The 20,085-nt window shown below is 38.2% G+C and overlaps 1 protein-coding gene across 1 annotated transcript; it reads right to left on the bottom strand.

Annotated features, from left to right (window-relative positions):
* Positions 1-884: 884 nt before the first annotated feature.
* On the bottom strand, positions 885-14,674 carry dtx3la (deltex E3 ubiquitin ligase 3L a). The gene is made up of 5 exons (XM_062441940.1): positions 14,589-14,674; positions 13,643-13,725; positions 13,376-13,527; positions 2,847-3,058; positions 885-954 (listed from the first exon to the last, which is right to left on the bottom strand). The coding sequence occupies exons 1-5, from the start codon at positions 14,672-14,674 to the stop codon at positions 885-887; spliced, it is 603 nt and encodes a 200-aa protein (XP_062297924.1).
* Between the last annotated feature and the right edge of the window lie 5,411 nt (positions 14,675-20,085).

Raw genomic sequence — 20,085 nt, 5'->3', positions numbered from 1 at the left:
ATCCTATTTATGCAGGTCATTTACAACTGTTTCCTGGTGATATGAGTGTTTGTTGAATCTGACGTGACACACTCATAAAGGTCCACCTCATGACAAGTATGACAAATTTAAGATAAGAATACGCCGCACAGGCACCATCCTTGGTTTGGTTTCTGGCATGTGGCTTTAATTGTAGTTATTTAGCTTTCTGCATATTACAATACCCTAACACACACACACACACACACACACACACACATTTACGCATCCACTGATGCCACTGATGCCCATACCTCATACTTTAATTTGGCACAATTTGTAATTTGGTTTATTTTGGCTTAAATCAATATATTTTATTCAATGTCTACCATGGTGTGTCTTTTTCAAAATCATTTAATAGGATGCAATATTTTCACTCTATCCGTGACTTTAAACATGGACTATATCATACAACATTAAATGTTACATAGCAAATGTATGGCATAAACAAATCTTTCAGAGAGTGGAATTGATCCCTGTGCTGTTTGAAACCTCATCATTACTCATATTACTCATTCAGAAATATCTTGTACAGGGATATGGCCCAAACATACTGCCCTCAAAATACAATAATAGCATACTGTGTTTGAAAAGTCATTTTTGTTATACAGTAAAATAATTTATTAAGGCATGTAATAATATCTGATGTAATATACTGTATATATTTTTAGTAGGCCTATTTGTTTACTTGTCTGGTTAAATGTTGTGTTTAGTTATGTGTTGTATGTGAAACAGTGTATACCTTAGGACACAAATGGAAATTTCAGAATAATATTCTGATAATAAAGTGAAATCAAATCAAGGGATTACACATTGATTAAACACATCCATAAGATAATGTAATAAAACTCTTGTTTGAAGTTGTGTTATTCAATGCCTTTGTCCCTCAGTAGCTTTCTCACAGTCTTCAGGTAGTCAGGATCTGGGTATCCATCACTGAAAGAACACAATAAAGACAATGACCTTATTACATTTACAGCAATATTTCTCAGACATCTTCTGTCATGCCCCCTTTGAACAATAAAAAACATGGCCCTGTGCATATTATTTTTTTAACAGAAGCTATTAGGAGAATTAGCAGCAAAACAGGCTTTCACACTTCAATGAGTTTGATTTTGATTGTGACTGATGTGTTTTCTTCACTAGCATGTTGTTTTGTTTGTTTGTATCTGTCACAAATCTTTCTATTGAACTAAGCAATTTTGCTGGCTAAATAAATCTAGTCTTGAGTAGAGCCCACCCCCATAACCAACTGTATATACCAACCAAAAATGTATGACAGACAGTATATACAAAATAGTGTATTATGTTAAAAAATTATATTCAGAGACCTGGGGGGTATTCCAGAAAGCGGGTTATGTGGAGTAAATTAACCCTGAGATGAGGAATATATCGGCCATATGTATATATATATATATATATATATATATATATGTGTGTGTGTGTAATATATGTAAAATTGTGTTAAATAAAATTGTTAAAAATGTGTAAAATGTTAATCTACTAAGCAGGATAATAGACTAGAGGACATATGTGTTAAAACAGCTGTCTGTTGGGGGTTTACATTAGGCTACTTCATGTTGAAATAGACACAGAATTAATATTTACTTTGTTTAATAACCTACGTCAACTATGAATAAAATTAAAGCGAGGTATGATCATAACCCTAGCAAAATGTGCCTTACTTTTCTGAATTATTTTTTTTTTTATTTCATTTTTATTGTATGCTACAATTATAAGTGAGGAATGTAAAAGTCAATGGAGTGCTGCATTCAAACTTATGGACTGACTCGGGCAGCAATTTTCTCCCATTCCGCTTCTCTCTCCTTAGCATCTGCAGCAGTGTTACTTTTTGCAAAATACAGTACATGTTCATTTTAGTTTTGAAACAGATGTCATATTGCATTGGCATCAGATCAGAAAACATTTCTATGCGTCTTTCTCCAAGGCAAGGACCAAAAACAGATGTATTTTGTTGTTTATTTTGGAGGGCTTGTTTATTCACTATCACTAGATGTGTGCACGAGTTGAACCAGTGTAAAAGCCTCTGCAGGATGTTAATTTGGTGATAGACTGATAGAGATCGATGATAGCAACATGGCAGTGCCCATTAAGTTTCCATACCTGCTGACTATCATGAGTTGAATTGAAACAACAGTTCATGAACTTGTGTATCACTCAACTTCCTGGTTTTCAGTTCTATTAGCCATTAGATTACAAGATTCTGGTAGTCACCAGCATGCGTTCTGGTGTATTTGAGGACAAGAGAAGGATCTTACAGTGACGTTTAGGTAAAAGCTTGGACAGCGGTTAAAGGGGACATATCATGCACATTTCCAGGTCCATACATTTAATTTTAGGCTCAACTGGAATATTTATCAGCCTCTGTCTGAAACAGGCCATTTTAGCTACTATCTCTTTAAGGCCCTCCTCCTGGACAGCCCACTCTGTTCTGGTTGGGCAGCTCTTAGAAGCTGTTCCATGGGAAACATTGGAGCTGCAATCCAATCTGGTCTGAGTGGACAATGCAAAGAACACCTGGAAACTAATTGCAGGCAGCATTTCTACATACTTCCATCTCAAGCGTTGGAAGTTTGATCATGTTTAGCATTCCATATCATAACATAATATAAATAACAGAAATTTACAAAAATATCATATATCCACTTTAAGCTTTATTCTACTATCTTTCAGCCCATCAAAAGTGGTCTTTGTAATGGGGCACATATTGAAGAAGAATTGAATTGAAGAATTTAAAGTATGTTAAATTAAATTAATATTATATTGGGCATTTCCAGTGGCCAACAGGGGATATAATGTTTACTCACACCATGTTCCTTCCATCTGGTTGGGTTTTTAGGGGAATAGATGCTGTGGTGACAATGTCCTCTCCGTTCTTATTGGTGGCAACAGTAAACAGGAGCTGCTGGTTGAAGGCCTTGTCCAGCCCCCTCAGAACCTTTCTGCCCTCGCGGTTGTCAGGCAGGTAAGCACAGAGCCGTAGCCCTGTATAAGGCTGGCCAGGGTGGGGGTGTTTCTCCTGCAGTTAGGTAAGTTAAACAAGACTTTAGAGGTAGGATTTGGACACTTGAGTTGTTCTGGCTTTGTAGTTTAGTACTATTGATTTGAAATTAAAGAATGACCAATATTAAAGTGCTGACTCCACTTTTAGTAGTATGTTTGATCGTGCTCACATCCATACTGGGTGAACAGTGAAACATTTCCAATCACTTTTTTAATATAGTCTGCCAATTTACGACAATACAGGGGGATGTCCAGCTGAGCAGGTGTATCACTCACTGAATATCTGACCAAAGGAAAAAGTTCAGTTTGTAGTTCAGGCATGGTAGAAGATCACCAGGAGAGATTCAAAATGTGTATCTTCCAAAAGTACAGGGACTCTGGGAGCAGGGTTTGCATGGATGACTGCTACTCATTGGTCAAACATAGACACAGAAATAGGCTGCCTCAAGTTGTTATTATTATTATTATTATTGTCATTATGGTGTTGTCTAAGAGAAATACTGAAAGGGCTACTGGTAAGCTAACGGCCAATGCGGGGGCTACCAAAGGAGAGAGTGACAATGTGCTAACATCTATGCAACAGTCCTTGCAGAAAGCCATGGAAGTGATGGGAAGAGTTGGAAAGCTCCTGACAAAATTGCAAGTCGATATTTCTGAAATTAAGAGCGCCAATGTTGGTCTACGAACAGACCTGCTCCGGTTGGATGAAGCAGAAAACCGAATCTCTCAGCTGGAGGACTAAAATCAGGGCCTCCACATACAAGTGGATAAAACTGTCTCGAAGTGTGAGGAACTACACCAGGCTGTTGAAGATGCTGCCAAAACGGATAGACGGCATAATTTTAGACTTATTGGTCTGAAAGAAAGGCTTGAAGACGGTAAGCCATCAATGTGTGTCAAGACCATTATTTCCGAAGATCTGGGGGTCGAACTTGATGGGTCACAGCTACAACGAGTACATCGTGCCCCTGCTCCAATACCGGGAGAAAATCAACCACCAAGACCAATCATAATTCGTTTTCTGAGTTTCCTGGAGCGAGAAAAGGTGTTGGCGGCTGCAATGCAGAAGTACAGGAATAAGGAAGTCGTTTTCGAAAGGTTGCAAGCTGTCATTCATCCCAGACATGACGAGAGAGACGGCGGAGAAGAGAAGAAAGTTTAAGGAGGTGCGGGGCCGGCTACACGAACTCGACGTGCGCTTCACTCTAGCATATCCAGCGGAGCTGCGCTTTACATGGCAGAGGAAAAGGATGAACTTCACCGACAACAGAGAGGCCATGGTTTTTCTCAACGAAAACTCGGAGGAGCGGAATTCCCCGGGCAGGTTGGATGAGCAGGATCCGACAGCTACAGATGGGGACTGACCAGGGATGTGAATTTATTTGCAGGAAAGTGGAAATTGACAGTGGACAGTGACGCTAGGAGAGGCTACCTGTTTCCCCCTTTTTTCTTGTCCTTCAGGCCCCTTTTGTTTCTCTCTCTCTTTTTTTTGTTCTTTTTCTTCGACAAATGGATATTCTGACAAGGACAGTGAGTTAAATGTTTTAGGCTACTACGGCCATGGATATTCCTTATTTCTTGATCAAATCAGTAAACAGGTAGGCCTAGTTAAATAGGGGTTTATGAAGTGCGTGTTTCTTTTCTGCTTTTGAGAAATGAATGCTTTGATGGGTTTGGGGTTAGGGTGAGGTTCTGATGTTGACCAATTCAGTGTGCCTCATGGACCGTTTTTGTGGAGGGTCTCTCAAAGAAGAGAGAGGGGTTGGAGGGGTCGGGTATGGGATTATTTTTGGTTTTCCTTGTTCTAAAGATATTCTGTGTGTGGTTTATTATTATATATTATTATTGTTATTGCATTTGTATGGCAGCTGGGCAGCACCCCCCTTTTATTTTCTTCTGTTTTGTGTTAATCACCTGCATTCTGTGAATAACCTTTTGGCCTATGGGTCTAGCCTTGAACATGTGTGGAGGATGGCCATATGCCAAATCCATCCTTATCTTAAAGTATGAGTAATTGCATAAGGATAGTGTCCTGGAATGTTAATGGATTACAAAACCCCATTAAGAAAAAGCAATGTTTATCATACCTTAAGTCTCAACAAGTCCACATTGCGTGTATAAAGGAGACTCATTTGATTGAGTCTGAGGCTGCTAAATTAAAAAAAGAGACTGGGTTGGTCAGATCTATCATAGCTCATACTCTAGCAAAAAACATGGAGTGGCTATTTTAGTGCACAAAAGTCTGAATTTTCTTCTTTTAAATGAGCAAAAGGATGAAGAGGGGAGAGTAATATATGTGGAAGCAAAGATTAACGGGGTTAAGATTAATCTATGCGATATCTATGCTCCAAACATAGAGGACCCGGGTTTCTTTCATAGGCTAAACAAAGTGATTGGGGATACGATTAATGGGTATACAATTATAGCTGGAGATTTTAATCAAGTGCTAGATAGAGCATTAGATAAAACCACTTTCTCTAGTAATATACCTAAGGATAGATTAGCCATTGAAATGCTTATGGAGGATGTAGGGGTTGACTGATATATGGAGGCTGGCTAATCCAAAAGACAGAGAACATACATTTTATTCTCATAAACATAAATCACATAGTAGAATAGATTATTTCTTGATTAGCAGACACTTAGTAAATAATGTATCTGACTGCTCGATAGGTCCAATTGCAATAACTGATCATGCAATATTGCATCTAGGCCTGGTATTGGGACAAGGTTGCGGCAAGGGAAGTAGGTGGAGGATGAATGTATCTCTGCTCCAGGCCTGTATTTAGTAGTCAAATAGAAGAAGAGCTTAAATATTTCTTCTTGGAGAATACTGGTACAACAGGTAGAGTAGGTACCGTCTGGGAAGCTGCTAAAGCTTATATTAGTGGAAGGTTCATAGCATACTCCAGTAAGAAGAAAAAAGAGCAAACACAACTATTAAAAAAGCTAGAGTCTCAACTTAAAGACTTGGAGAATGCTTTGGCTAAGAAGCATAGCGACCCTCTGCTGAAACAAATATGTGAACTGAAATTTCAGCTTAATGAAATATATAATAAAAAGGCAGAGTATGCCCTACTTAGACTTAAAGTCAATTTCTATGAGAGCGGGGGAAAATCTGGTAAATTATTAGCCAGACAGTTACACCAAAGAGAGTCCAGTTATGTCATACCAGCTGTCAAAAGTGAGAGAGATTAACAAAGTGTTTGCTGATTTTTACAAACAGCTGTATGAGTCTGAGGTTAACCCAGAGAGCAGTGAATATGATGCTTTTTTCTCCAAAATTAAACTTCCTGAGATATCAGAGGACCAGAGAGAATCACTAGACCGACATATATCAGTTGAAGAGGTTAAAAGGGCTATAGTATCTATGAGAACTAGAAAATCTCCTGGCTTGGATGGTTTTCCATCAGAATACTATAACAGATATATTGACATTCTGGCACCTATCTTAACAGAGGTGTTTAAGGAAGCATTTTCTGTTGGGAAACTGCCATATACCTTTAATGAAGCTTTAATATCTCTAATTCTTAAGAAAGATAAGGACCTACTGATTCAGGGAGTTTTAGGCCAGTCAGTCTTATTAACTTTGCAAGATCCTAACAAAATTCCTGTCTACCAGGCTAGAAACAATATTACCACATATAATACACCCTGATCAAGTAGGTTTTATAAAAGGCAGGTCATCCACAGATAATGTTAGGCGTCTGCTACACCTAATGAAGAACAATGCTAATACGCCAGTAGCTGCCATATCTTTAGATGCCCAAAAGGCATTTGATAGAGTGGAATGGGGTTTTCTCCATCACACTCTGCAGAAATTTGGATGTGGAGATGCATTTATTAAGTGGGTGAATGTGATTTATTCTGACCCAAGGGCAGCAGTGATGACAAATGGCATGATATCACCTTTCTTTGGCTTAAAACGTGGGACTAAACAAGGAGATCCTCTCAGCCCACTCCTTTTCACATTATTTCTCGAACCCTTAGCCACTGCAATAAGGGGCGAGCACAATATTAAGGGGATTTCTTATGGCAAGGAGGAACACAAAATGTTTCTTTACGCCAACAACATTTTATTGGTTATTGAAGACCCCCTCCAGTCAATTCCACATATTCTAGCCACTATAAAATCCTTTTCAAAGCTGTCGGGCTATAAAATAAATTGGCAGAAGTCTGAATGCATGCCAATAAATCCAAAGAATGCAATCAATCCATACTAAGCACATTTCAATTTAGGTGGGTCCAAACTGGAATGAAATATTTAGGCATTAGTCTGTGTCCAGAATTGGAGAAAATAATAGCTATTAACATATTCCCTTCACTTAAGAAAATTAAGTTGAATTTGGACAAATGGAAGCTGATTAATCTAACTCTGTGGGGGGAAATTAATATAATTAAGATGGTAGTAACTCCACAATTCAATTATATATCTATGATGATTCCAGTAACAATTTCGGATGGAATCTTCAAGCAGTATAACAAGTTAATCACAGAGTTTCTATGGAATGGGAAAAAGCCCAGAATTAGATTTAAGAAATTATGGGCCTTACGAGATTGTGGTGGATTAGCACTTCCAAATGTGGAACTCTACAGCATTGCATTTGTAATTCATAAATTACTAAAGCACTGGAGCAACTGTACATCTAATCCTGGATGTGTTAAGGTAGAAGAGGGACTGGCATTCCCATTTCATGTTAGGGATTTAATGTCACAAAAAAATACAGAAATAGTAGAAAGAAACTTAATCTTTCGCCACTCTCAGTGGGCATGGCCAAGAGCTCATAAACTACTGGGAATTTCACTTTTCAATACAAACAAAGCTATTCCTCAATATGGAATAACCCCTCAGTATGTATTGGGAAAAAGGTATTCTTATGGCAGTCATGGTTGGCCAAAGACATAAGAGTAATTCAAGATCTATATAAAGAACAATTATTTATGTCATTTGCAGACTTTAAAGAACAGTTTAATCTAACTGATAGAGGTGACTTTTGAAGATATTTACAGCTAAGGAGCATTGTGGGAGCTTGTTTCGGATTGAGGAGGAAGGAGGAGAACTAAAATGTGAAGAATTTCTTAATGCTCCACAGGCCCTACAATCTGCCTCAATGTTTTATAAGAAGATATCTAGCATCGAGACCAAGCTGTGTGATGGCTTGAGAATAATATGGCAGAAAGATCTAGGTATGAATTTTGGTGAGGACATCTGGCAGGATATCATTTCAAATGTTGGAAGGACAACCAGAGATGCTAGAAATACATTTATACATTATAAAATTGTTCATAGGTATTATTTTACTCCTAATAAGTTGTAAAAAAAATGGGTTTAACCAAAGATAACAAATGAAGCTTAGTGAAAGTTCAGTCAGAAGACTCTAAAACATACAGGCATAACTGGTAACTAATGCCTCCTTCAAGCATGCTCATCTATTACCTAGATTTCTATGTCTAGGGCGTTATCTCAATTGTTGCCAGTCACCTGTCAATCTCAGCAACCAATAGCAAAACGCCACACTTCAGCCTTCAGACGTTGTATTAACGTTGGTCCTTGGTTGGATATCGGTTGCAACGTCAGACAACTAAAAGCCAACGTTGAGACAACATCTAAAGCTGACATCAGTTTTGCATTAAAATATCAACGTCAAGCTTACGTTGTTATTTAGTTGGTTTTAAGTATCCAATGTCTAGTCAACCTCACCTGTTTACGTAAAATTCTGACATTCAGTTGTAGGGTAAATAACCAAAGCCCAACGTTGTTTAAACGTTATATTGACAACATTGTTAGATCTTGACGTCAAGCCAACGTTAGATTTTAACGTAAACCGATTTTCAAATCCATATCATAATCCAATAGTAATCCAACGCTGGAGTACAACGTTGTTCTAATGCTGCATTAATGTCAGGTGTCAACTGGGCATGCACGGTACACTTGCACACACACTAGCCAAATAATCCGGATTTTAGGGGGCAAACGTGCATGGGCACGGTACGATTGCCTAGTGTGAGTGCGCCCTGATTTAATGTAAATGTATTATTACATTTCATTGGATCACTTGCTGGTAACGATCGGCTTGTGGGCAGGCTTAAGAGTCCACACATGAGGTAGAAGCCACTGATTGGCTGAGAAGCTTTCACTCTAAACTTTCCTCAGGCTGCTTATTGGATGAACAGCTAGAATGAAAACTAACTAGTGCTGTGTCCGAAATCACTCACTACTTACTATGGGCCTGGGTCAAAATGGGTGGGCCTGGACCTAAAATCCATTCTCCATTCATCCATCCATCCCTCCATTCCAACCTGTAATTTCGTTGTACATTCATTGTATAATGACAATAAAGCTCCTTTACCCTTCCAATCTATTTTATTTTAATACAATTTAAATTGTGCTTACTGCTTGGAGGGAATATTTTCACCGGAAATTTTGACTGGAAGTGTTAAAAAATAGGCACTGGACTTCGGCAGATTTGACCAGAGTCCAGGATTACCGGATAGGGAAAACCAAGTCTCTCCACTGTGGTTGTCACCGTCCGTGGAAATACTACGTATTAAATAGCGCTTCCTGTTTTGAATCACTAGACGGGGTTTGTCTCATGGGCTATTTCTTGGTTTGACAGTGATCAGTGATCAGTCAGAGGAGAAGTGTCCGCAAGTGTTTCCTGTGACGGACGGTGTCCTGTCAGATGTACGGCAGCTTCTATTGCATCCTTCATTTCTAATGGATTAACTATATTGCACCCTTCATTAGGCTACTTTATAAAGAAGAATAGAAGTAAATACAAGTAATATTAGTGTATATAATATTTAGCCTAGTATTTTAATCAGGGTTAATCACAGAGTTGTAATGTGATAAATCCAGTAACATTTTTTAATCATTGGACAGCCTAGTCTTTTCTAGTAGCAGTGGGTCTAAATCCACTGCTCGTCCCCATGGACAAATGAGGCATTGCAACTGGTTTTCACTCAGGCAGCTTAGGGGCGTTTCCAGTCGGGGCCTCATTGACCAGGTCATCGCTGGGGGTTCACATTACCCCCCTGCTTCCATTATCGGCCAGCCATTGACCTTTCAGGGACCAGCCAAGGAGTCATCAAAGAAACAGGGGAACTTTGAAGTGGCTTCATCTATATCTGTCATTAATATTGCTCTTTCCCTCAGGGTTCATTAACTAGCTTAGTGTGGTCTCTGTAGAAATCTGTGATTGTTTATTATAAACCATTATTATTATACACTATAGTAGACCACTCTACTATGTATTGATATTTCTTAATTCTAATTCTAATTTACGTAATCCAGTGAAATGAGTCATTTAGCATGGGGGTTTTAACACTTGTAGGTCATTATATGTAAAATTCTCATTAGGAGCTGAGCCCCCCTAAAGGTCTGATCCTAGAATTACCCCTGGTTTTTTAAATCAAACCTAGTCCTTAGTAAAAGTAATAAAGTAAAGTAATTATAGTGGGCGACGTAGATAATGACAGCCTTAACAGTGCTTTTATTTCATTATAAGATTCAATTGGCTTCTCTCAAAATGTGAATGAGCCCACTCACTGTTATAACCACACCCTCAATCTTGTTCTGACATATGGTATTGAAGTTGAACATTTAATAATTTTCCCTCAAAATCCTTTTTTATCAGACCATTATTTAATAACTTTTGAATTTCTGTTATTGGACTATACGCCATTAGACAAACATGTTCTTACTAGATGTCTGTCTGATGGTGTTGTCACTAAATTTAAGGAAGTAATTCCATCCGTACTGAAATCAATACCATGTGTCAATACAAAAGAGATTTCTTATTCTGATTTTAGTCCCTTCCAAATGGACCATATTGTTGACAGTGCTGCAGGCTCACAGAGAACAACTATTGATTCCAAGAAGGTAATAAAACAACAGAGAACAGCTCCATGGTATAATTCTCAAACTTCGCATAAACTAGAAAGAATATAGTGTTCCGCCAAACTAGAAGAATCTCCAGCAGACCTTATTGAACTAATTTCAATGATTACTGCATCCAAACAATCAACCTGTCCTAGACTCAATTCCAACTAGGCTGCTTATTAGATATGATCAATCTGTCTTTAGTAACAGGATATGTACCACAGTCCTTTAAGGTAGCTGTAATTAAACCACTTCTTTAGAAGCCTACTCAGGATTCAGGTGTTTTAGCCAACTATAGACCTATATCTAACTTCCCCTCTCTCTCTAAGATCCTTGAGAAATCAGCTATGTGAAATAGTAATAGTTTATTTGAGAATTTTCAGTCTGGACGTAGAGCTCAACATAGCAAAGAGACAGCACTGGTAAAAGTTACAAATTACTTCTTAACTTCGTCAGACAATGGACTTCTCTCTGTCCTCGTCCTGTTAGATCTTAGTGCTGCCTTCGATACTATTGATCATCAAATCCTGTTACAAAGACTTGAACATTTAATTGGCATCAAAGGAACTGCATTAAACTGGTTTAAATGGTATTTATCTGATAGATTTCAGTTTGTAAATGTTAATGATAAATCCTCCATGCAAACAAAAGTTAGACACAGTGTTCCTCAGGGTTCAGTGGATGGACCAATACTATTCTCCTTATATTACCTTTAGCTAATATTATCGGAATCACTCCTTACATTTTCATTGTTATGCGGACGATACTCAATTATATCTTTCAATAAAGCCAGGTGAATCCTACCTCTCTAAAGACTCTCCAGCTGGTCCAGAATGCAGCTGAATGCGTACATACAAAAACTAGAAAGAGAGATCATATTACTTCCATTTAAGCTTCGCTGCATTGGCTTCTTGTAAAATCCAGAATATAATTTAAAATCCTTCTCCTCACTTTTAAAGCTCTTAATGATCAGGCTCCATCATACCTTAAAGAGCTTATAGTACCTTATGTACCTACTAGAACACTGCGCTCCCAGCATGCAGGCCTACTTGTGGTTCCTAGTATCTCTAAAAGTAGAATGGGAGGCAGAGCCTTCAGGCTCCTCTCCTGTTGAACCATCTCCCAGATTCGGTCCGGAGGGCAGACACCCTCTCTACTTTTAAGAGTAGGCTTAAAACTTTCCTTTTTGATAAAGCTTATAATTAGCCAGCTCCTAGTTTATGCTGCTATAGGCTTAGACTGCCAGGGACTCCCATGATGCACTGAGCTCCTTTCTCCTTCTCCCTCGCTCTTTATCCATTTACATTCATGTACTATTAATGCATTCACTAACCTAAACTTCTTCCCCAGAGTTCTCTGTGCTTTTTCGTCTCACAGGTAATCTGGCGCTGTAGACGTCGGGTAGACCGGTTCCTGTCCTGGACCCACTACTTTCCCGTCGTAGACCTACTATTTTCAATGTTTATTTTTCCAATGTGCCTCTCTCTCCTCTCCTTTCTCCCTCCCCCTTCATGCAATATCCAATAAGAGTTCATACCTGAACACATTTACACTGCAATAAAACCCTTCAACCTCAGCACAATTCAACATGCATGGTGCGAGGGCCCGATCATTGCTGCTTGCAGCCTTAATTCATTATTGAAATTAGTTATTACAAAATGCAGAAATGTTAATCTTGACTTAAACAGAGCTCAACATGTAACTGTCAAATTTCCTCCTGCAGGAAACAGAGAATGTAAAATCTTCACTTCCTTAAGTGTTTAGCATTCTTCCATTCCCATCCTGCTAACCAGATTGACCAGATTATCAGTTTATTCCGTGGAAAGAATGCCCATAGAAACCTTTGCTCTACTCTGAGCTCTTTTTTGTTGTTGTTGTGTTGCTTGTTTCATTTAAATTAAATTAAACACACAGCTGTCTTTGACCTTTTTTTAAATCAGTAAATCAATCAAGATTTCTGATCCTAGTTGTAGTTTCTAGAAAGATAATGCTTTTGGACATAAAATACACCAAACAAATGAAAAGGCACTTTTCCTGAACATTCAATATACACATACATAAAAAGTGGGTCCAAAACACAAGAGGAGACAATACAAAGAGAGATTTTTAAATTAGACAGATTATTAAATTTTTAACACGTCTGCTATTGTTTCATGTGACATGTCTGTCATCCAAACTAGGCTGCCAAATAAAGCCTATCTACCTAGCTGATCATCTTTTGAGAATGTACTAGTTTGCAAACCAAGATTTAATTTTCCATCAGCCAAATATGATCATGTACACAAACCTTGAACAATGTTTTTTTTTAAATAAGTATTTTAATATGTTTAAACTCAGGACATAAAAAAGTAAAAAAGTAAATAAAGGTTTTTTAAACCAAGCCAATTTGTTTCTGAGAGTGGATCTATTATAATTCAGACTTTAAACAGATGTAGTTTTAGCCAAGCTTACTGTCTGTATTCCATCCGGGAAGATGGCGTTTATCTGCAGGGTATTGTTATCAGGGAATCCTGGCAGGTCTCTGTGGAGGATCACCCAGGTCATCTGTCCCTGTGGCTGACATCCATTCAGTTCTTTGTGCATCCCATTCACCTCTTCATTAGCTGCATGGACAGCAGGCCAGTTTTAGTCAAATTATACACAGGTGGATAGGAGCTGAGTAAAGAAAGCTTGATATACACAGTAAGAGGTATGTATGTGCGTAATGTGGTGACAGACCTTGCTGTACCAGTGATGGAGGACCCTGTCCGTTCAGATAGCGGTTACAGTGAAGCTTTTCGCTGCTTTGGCCAGAACCCATACTGAGAAGCAGGAGACAAGCCACACAGAAAGAAAACAGATCATCAACAGTAACATTGACTGTTGAGAACAGTAAAAAATGTATTGTCATATATATTATATATATATATGGGCTTATATATACTGCATACATTGTGCTTGGGTACATATAAGCTACAGTGCTTTAAATGGGCACTCCAATGATTTTAATCATAAAGGTCAGTTTGCTGTGAAAACAGAATGTCTGTGGCTGGAAAGAAAATAACCTTACACGCAGCATTTTTGGAGGGACTTGAGACTCCCCTAACACTATGGAGCTGCACTGCCAAATCAAAGAGTACCTCTGACACCACCTGGTAAAATTATTCCTGGGAGATTACTCCAAAAAAATATTATACTATCATGATCAGATTTTGTTTCAGAGTTTAATTCAAATTTTCACACAGCCAATCTGCTGCCAGGTATTATTCTGGAATAGAACACCTGTACACAGAGTTGGAGAAACAGTTGGTCAGAATAATTTCTTCCCTGGGCCCCCAAGCAGGATGTTTTAGTTATTTGATCTTTTTAAGACAGACTGATTTTAATTTGCAATACTGAGGACAATTTGATGTTGACAGCATTTTGCTTCAGGATATGTTGCAGAAATTTGTTTTTATTAGTCTAGAAAAAACCTGTCTTGTGATTTTGATCTTGCAGTTATGGTGATTCACACCCCAGCATGACACAGGGTCATTAAGGTCACATGACAGAGATGTTTAGCGTCTTAGAGTTGTGAATTGTTGTGAAACTGCTGGATAAACATATCAGATTTTTTTTAAGCAGCTTTTACAGCACGTCCACCCCCACCCCTCTCTTTCTCAAGCTTGATATCCCTTCTCTTTACTTGTCCTCAGAGGTGTGCTCCCTGTTCTTTACATGTAGAAAAATCACTATGTTGGTCATTGCCAGCAGTTGTTTCTTCCGCAACATGAATTGCATATATTATTAGTTGTATTGCGCTTCATAGACACTGCAGGTGAAGTATGTTCAAATGGTTAAAAAATAAGACTCCACAGCAAGTATATATGGGTCAATGACGTATAAGGATTTATTTAAAAATAAAAAATATGGGAATATCTATTGCAGTAATTCAAACATTAAGAAAGGTTGAGTACACAAATTCATATGAAAATAGTAAATGAGGTGTTTTATGTGTTTTTCCATCTCAATGAATTAGAACTGACCTTAAAAAAGTCATGTGGTACGACCATGATCTATCTTAAAATAAATTAATTTTCGAAACAAATTATTTGCATGTCCTTTAAGTTTTTGTAAATAATAATCTCATATTTATGTTCTATAATGTCACAGTTGCCTTCTGAAATGTATGTAAGACTTATTTTTCCTGTAAATTGCTTAAAAATGATTGAAAAAATTTAAAAATACAATTCAGTTAAGTATACTGTATCAGTGATTAATATTAAAAGGGATATTTTACTCTGAATTTAATACAGTTATTGGTTTTATTGGTCGCACCACATGATGTTTTGTCACTTTAAATAACAGAAAAATTACTAATAACTTGTGGTTTTTGAAAAGTTAAAGTGATTTCATATAAAGGAAAGGTACTACATATATATGGTATTTTTTTAAATCAATTTAAACCTTTTTCTAACTGAAAAAAATGCAGTTAGACTGAACATGTCATAGGCACGTCATTGACCCATATGTATATATATGAATTGCATATATTTAGTACTAACCCTATATTAAACTGGTAAACCAAACTCACTGTAGATGTAAGCAGAAATCCAGTTTGTCAACCTACTGACACAGGGAGCTGCTATGTCAGTATGTGATTAACTGCCACAAATTACAAAGATGGCTGATGACAATAATAAATGAAAGATCAAGATCAATAAAATCTGATCAGTGTTGGTGTGGGCCTGTTTTACTGGATTTGAATTCCTTAACTATCAAGATAGACATTCATAAAGTATTACAGTAAGGCAGATGATGATGATGACACAATGGCTACATGTAGCAGCCTATATTTATTCATATATCTATATTTCTTTCTGTATGATATTTTTTTTTAAATTTTGTAGCCAAACACTGATGTCCAACTATAACAGAACAAATTGAAGGTATTTTGGAATTAAATACAAAAGTTTCTGCATCAGATTTGCAGTCAGTGCTGTAACTACTTCACAACAAATGCAGGTTTGGCTGGCATGACAGGAGAATAACTTTAAGAAATTCTAGTCGATACAATGAAGCTGATCAACAGTGTTCTATTGTTACTTTCATCAGTACCTGCTCAAATGCGCTTCTTCTCCACTCCTTGGTAATTTTTTTGTCCTTCTTTCTCTTTTTTGTGTGGTCCTGGAGTTAAGATGTTGGCTCAGCTCATGATGACATGAGAACGTGACAGAGAGACAGAGCCAGAAAGAGGCAGAGAGGTGGGCTTGTCAAGTTTATGGGTTGTGGTTTACTACTGAGTGAACTGGTGTAGCAGCTTTTACAGGTACTGTGTGTGTGTGTGTGTGTGTGTGTGTGAGAGAGAGAGAGAGAGAGAGAGAGAGAGAGAGAGAGAGAGAGAGAGAGAGAGAGAGAGTGTGTGTGTGAAAGAGGTGGGCGTGTCAAGCTGCTGGGATGTGGTTTCGTCCAACTGGTGTAACAGCTTTGACAGGTACAGGTGTGATGATGATGATGTGTGTGTGTGTGTGTGTGTGTGTGTGTGTTTGAGAGCAAGTGAGAGAGAGTATGAAACTATGTTCAGTATGCGGAAGTGGTAAGGAAGCAAGAAAATAAAGACAATCATTTTTCACAAACACACACAAGTTGGTTTATTTGGTATTATGTTTGTTTGTTATTGTCTGTGAAGGTCTCACAGACAATAGGTATCGTGTATGGAACAAAGATACGGGACATCAATGACCTGAAGCAAAAGATCACTGATGCCATTGATGAGGCTCTGCTGCAGCGAACATGGCAAAGAAATCCAGTACCGTCTTGATGTGCTTCGTGCAACTACTGGTGCCCATATAGAGGTTTATTAAATGAATGAATTTCCACAGATTTGTCTATTCATTTGCTTTTGTAATACATTTGTTAAATTGTAAAGAGACTGTATTTTAACTGCTGTCTGGGTGTAGAAGTTGGAATAGTCCGTCACTGGTCAACTCTGGTTCCACATCTTCACATGTATAAAGCCAGCTTCAGACTGACAAAAAATACATACAAGCTTATCACATGCCGCTGTCTCTTACAAATCTTTATAAGTGTGGTGAATCATTGGGCTACAATATAGATTTAAAAAAGTATACTAATAATAAAAATGTGTATAGCATTTTTCATACAAGAAATGCAGCTCAAAGTGCTTTACAACAATATAAATGATATGCACCAAGTGCTTCGCATTAAAAGGGCCTAAAAGGAGCACAGAGCAATGTTAAGAAACTAATAATAGATCATTTTAAATAATTTTAAATAATTTCAAAACAGTAAAAATAGCACATAGTAAAAGTAGTTCAAAAGTAGAATAAACACAATATATCAAATCAAATAAAATACATTTTAAACAAAGTTCAATAGTGCATCGGTCTGGAGATGACAGTCAGAAAAGCATATAAACGGCTAAAATGAAGAGGTACAATTTTTAGCTTTCTTTTGAAAATATTTAGCGAGCTTGCCTCCCTGATATCTAAAGGTTGTTTGTTTCATAGTTTTGGGGCGTAATTGACAAAGGCTGCATCCCCGGCTTTCTCACACACACCTGTTTATTTGTACAGTCTTCCATACACAGCTGTTAGTGTTTGTTTATTAGTATAGTGGTAGAACAATTTATTGATTAACTTGTTGATTGATGGTTGTTAATAAAGAGTTTTTAGCTTTAAAGACAAGTGTTTTGTGATTATTGTGCATGTGTTATTAAGATAAGTGGCTGATCAAGAAACGTCTATATCTCCACAAGTCTTCATTCAATTGGATACTAGATATCAGGTTTCAAATGGTATTTAGATTGGTCAATGGTGAGTCTGCACTGATATACTGCCTTAATGTAATTTGTACTGCAAACACATTTTCTATCCAATATTTGAACACATTTCACCAAAATAGCTGAGAATATATGTTAAGGGTTTTACTGGAGTGCGTAGTCCTTTACTGTGTATGGAGGATATGCAGGACTTACTCCAATCATCTTTAGCCTCTTGGCATACTTATTTAACAATAAAGTGCGGACTGATGTGTTGTCATCTCATCATCATGGCTCACACAGAACAACTGCTGCTAACTGGAAACGTGGTGACGTCATGTCCTGTACGTACCGTAAACTTTATACAATACAAGCAGTGCAGTATATCAGTCTACCATAATACAGGGAGTAAGGGCGCCATCAAATTACAACACTTAACACCCCCACTCACTCTTAGCTCTCTGGGCTATCTGAAAATAAATTACAAAAACATGGTTTCCTTTTAGCCATGTAAACAAAAACACTCTGCACATCTAAGTGTCAAACAAATCCTGAGCAAATGTCTTTAGTTTTAGCTTGGTGGCTGGCTTTGTCATCACATCAGCGATCATTTGCTCAGTAGGACAGTATTCCAAAATTAGCCTTCCACTGTTTACAGTTTCTATTATGAAATGGTACTAAACCCTCTATGGCATGGTGTTGCCCTCAGGCAACAACCACTTTTTTTGGTATAACACCATCCCTTTACATTTTTTTATGCTTTTAAAAAAATATAATATCACCAGACATGTCCTCATCCAATAAAAGTAGGGGTAGAAATGGGTTTGACCTTGAACCAGGGGGTGGAGCAATCCTTTTTGGAGCCAAATCTGCATTTGACACAGTGCCAGCGAATGGTAAGATAAGTATTGTTTTTTTTTTACATGTTTAAAGTGAATTAACTTAACAAATAAAAATATATGCATGTGCATGAATATTTAAAGAAGTATATTTAATTCTTTAAAGACATATTTTGTTTTCATTTACTTTCTAAAACTGTGATTTTTTGTACGTTGCCTCAGGGCATTTAGACCACTTTAGTTAGCAGTGGCACTCAACTGTGGTCCTGAGGACACTGTGCCTGCGTGTTTTAGATGCCTCCCTGCTCCACACACCTGATTAAAAGCAACAGATTGTTATCAATCAGTAATTACTATCCAGTTGATTGCACTCATCAGTTTTGTTAGAGCAGGGATACAGGATTACTGGGACAAGGGTTGTGAATGTGAAACAGGTGGGATGTATAATTCTGACAATGTCTTTGTTTGGGCTCCCAGGCACACAAATGTTTTGGAACAAAGCCAACAGAGTGTCCCAAGTAGCTGAAACTATGGCACTGAATAGATGGGGGAGCATCAAGAAATTCCCGCACTTAAATAACAATGAAGACAGACAGGAAGAAAATGCTGATCCCCTTCACAAGATCCGTCCACTGCTAACACATCTGAACTCAGTGTTCAAGACGATCCCAATGGGGGAGAAGCTGGCTGTGGACGAGCAGATGGTCCCATTCAAGGGAAGAAGTGGGCTAAAACAATACCTCCCAGCAAAACAGAAGAAATGGGGCTACAAAGTGCTCGTCTTGGATGGCTCTGATGGTGTCCCACACAACTTTGAGATCTATGCAGGGAGAGTTGTACAACCCCCAGAGCTACCAGATGTGGGAGCAAGTGGCAAGGTTGTCCTCTGCCTGGCTCAGCCTATACCAAAGAAGGAAAATTACAAGCTCTTCTTTGATAACTGGTTCACAAGTGTCCCACTAGTTCTCGCACTGGCTCAGCAGGGAATTCACTGCACTGGCACTGTTCGTGGCAACAGACTGCCCGGGGTCAACTTGATGGACTTCCTGAACTGAAGCGAACAGGACGTGGCTCTTTTGAAGAGAAGATGGCTGTGGTTGGAGAAACCACTTTGCATGTAATGAAGTGGTTTAATAACCGACCCTTCTGAGTGACTTACATCAGGACATCCCCAGTTAAAGAGGTTGAGAGGTGGGACCGCAAGCAAAAGGTGAACATCAAAGTCCCCTGCCCTGCTGTGGTGAAGGAGTACAACAAGAATATGGGTGGGGTGGATCTACTTGACTCCCTGATTGCACTCTACTGAAACAAAATAAGGTCCAAAAAGTGGTATCACCGGCTGGTGTATAGAAGAGACTGTGATGGCACTGGCATGAAAAAGGAGCAAACGAAGCTCTATACGTTCAAATCCTACATCTCTGAAGGCCTCTGCAGAAGTGGAAAGTGTCTGGATCGCAAGAGAGGTAGACCCAGTTCTACCATTGCTGAGGAATACATGGAGAAGAAGAGAAGGGGACCCACTGCAACAATCCCCATCTCTGATGTGCGCCTGGATGCCACAGCCCACTGGATAGTGATGTCTG

This window comes from Scomber scombrus, chromosome 20 (genome assembly GCF_963691925.1).
Source record: "Scomber scombrus chromosome 20, fScoSco1.1, whole genome shotgun sequence".
Classification (NCBI taxonomy): Eukaryota; Metazoa; Chordata; class Actinopteri; order Scombriformes; family Scombridae; genus Scomber; species Scomber scombrus.
This window is presented reverse-complemented; position numbering and strand designations above follow the sequence as displayed.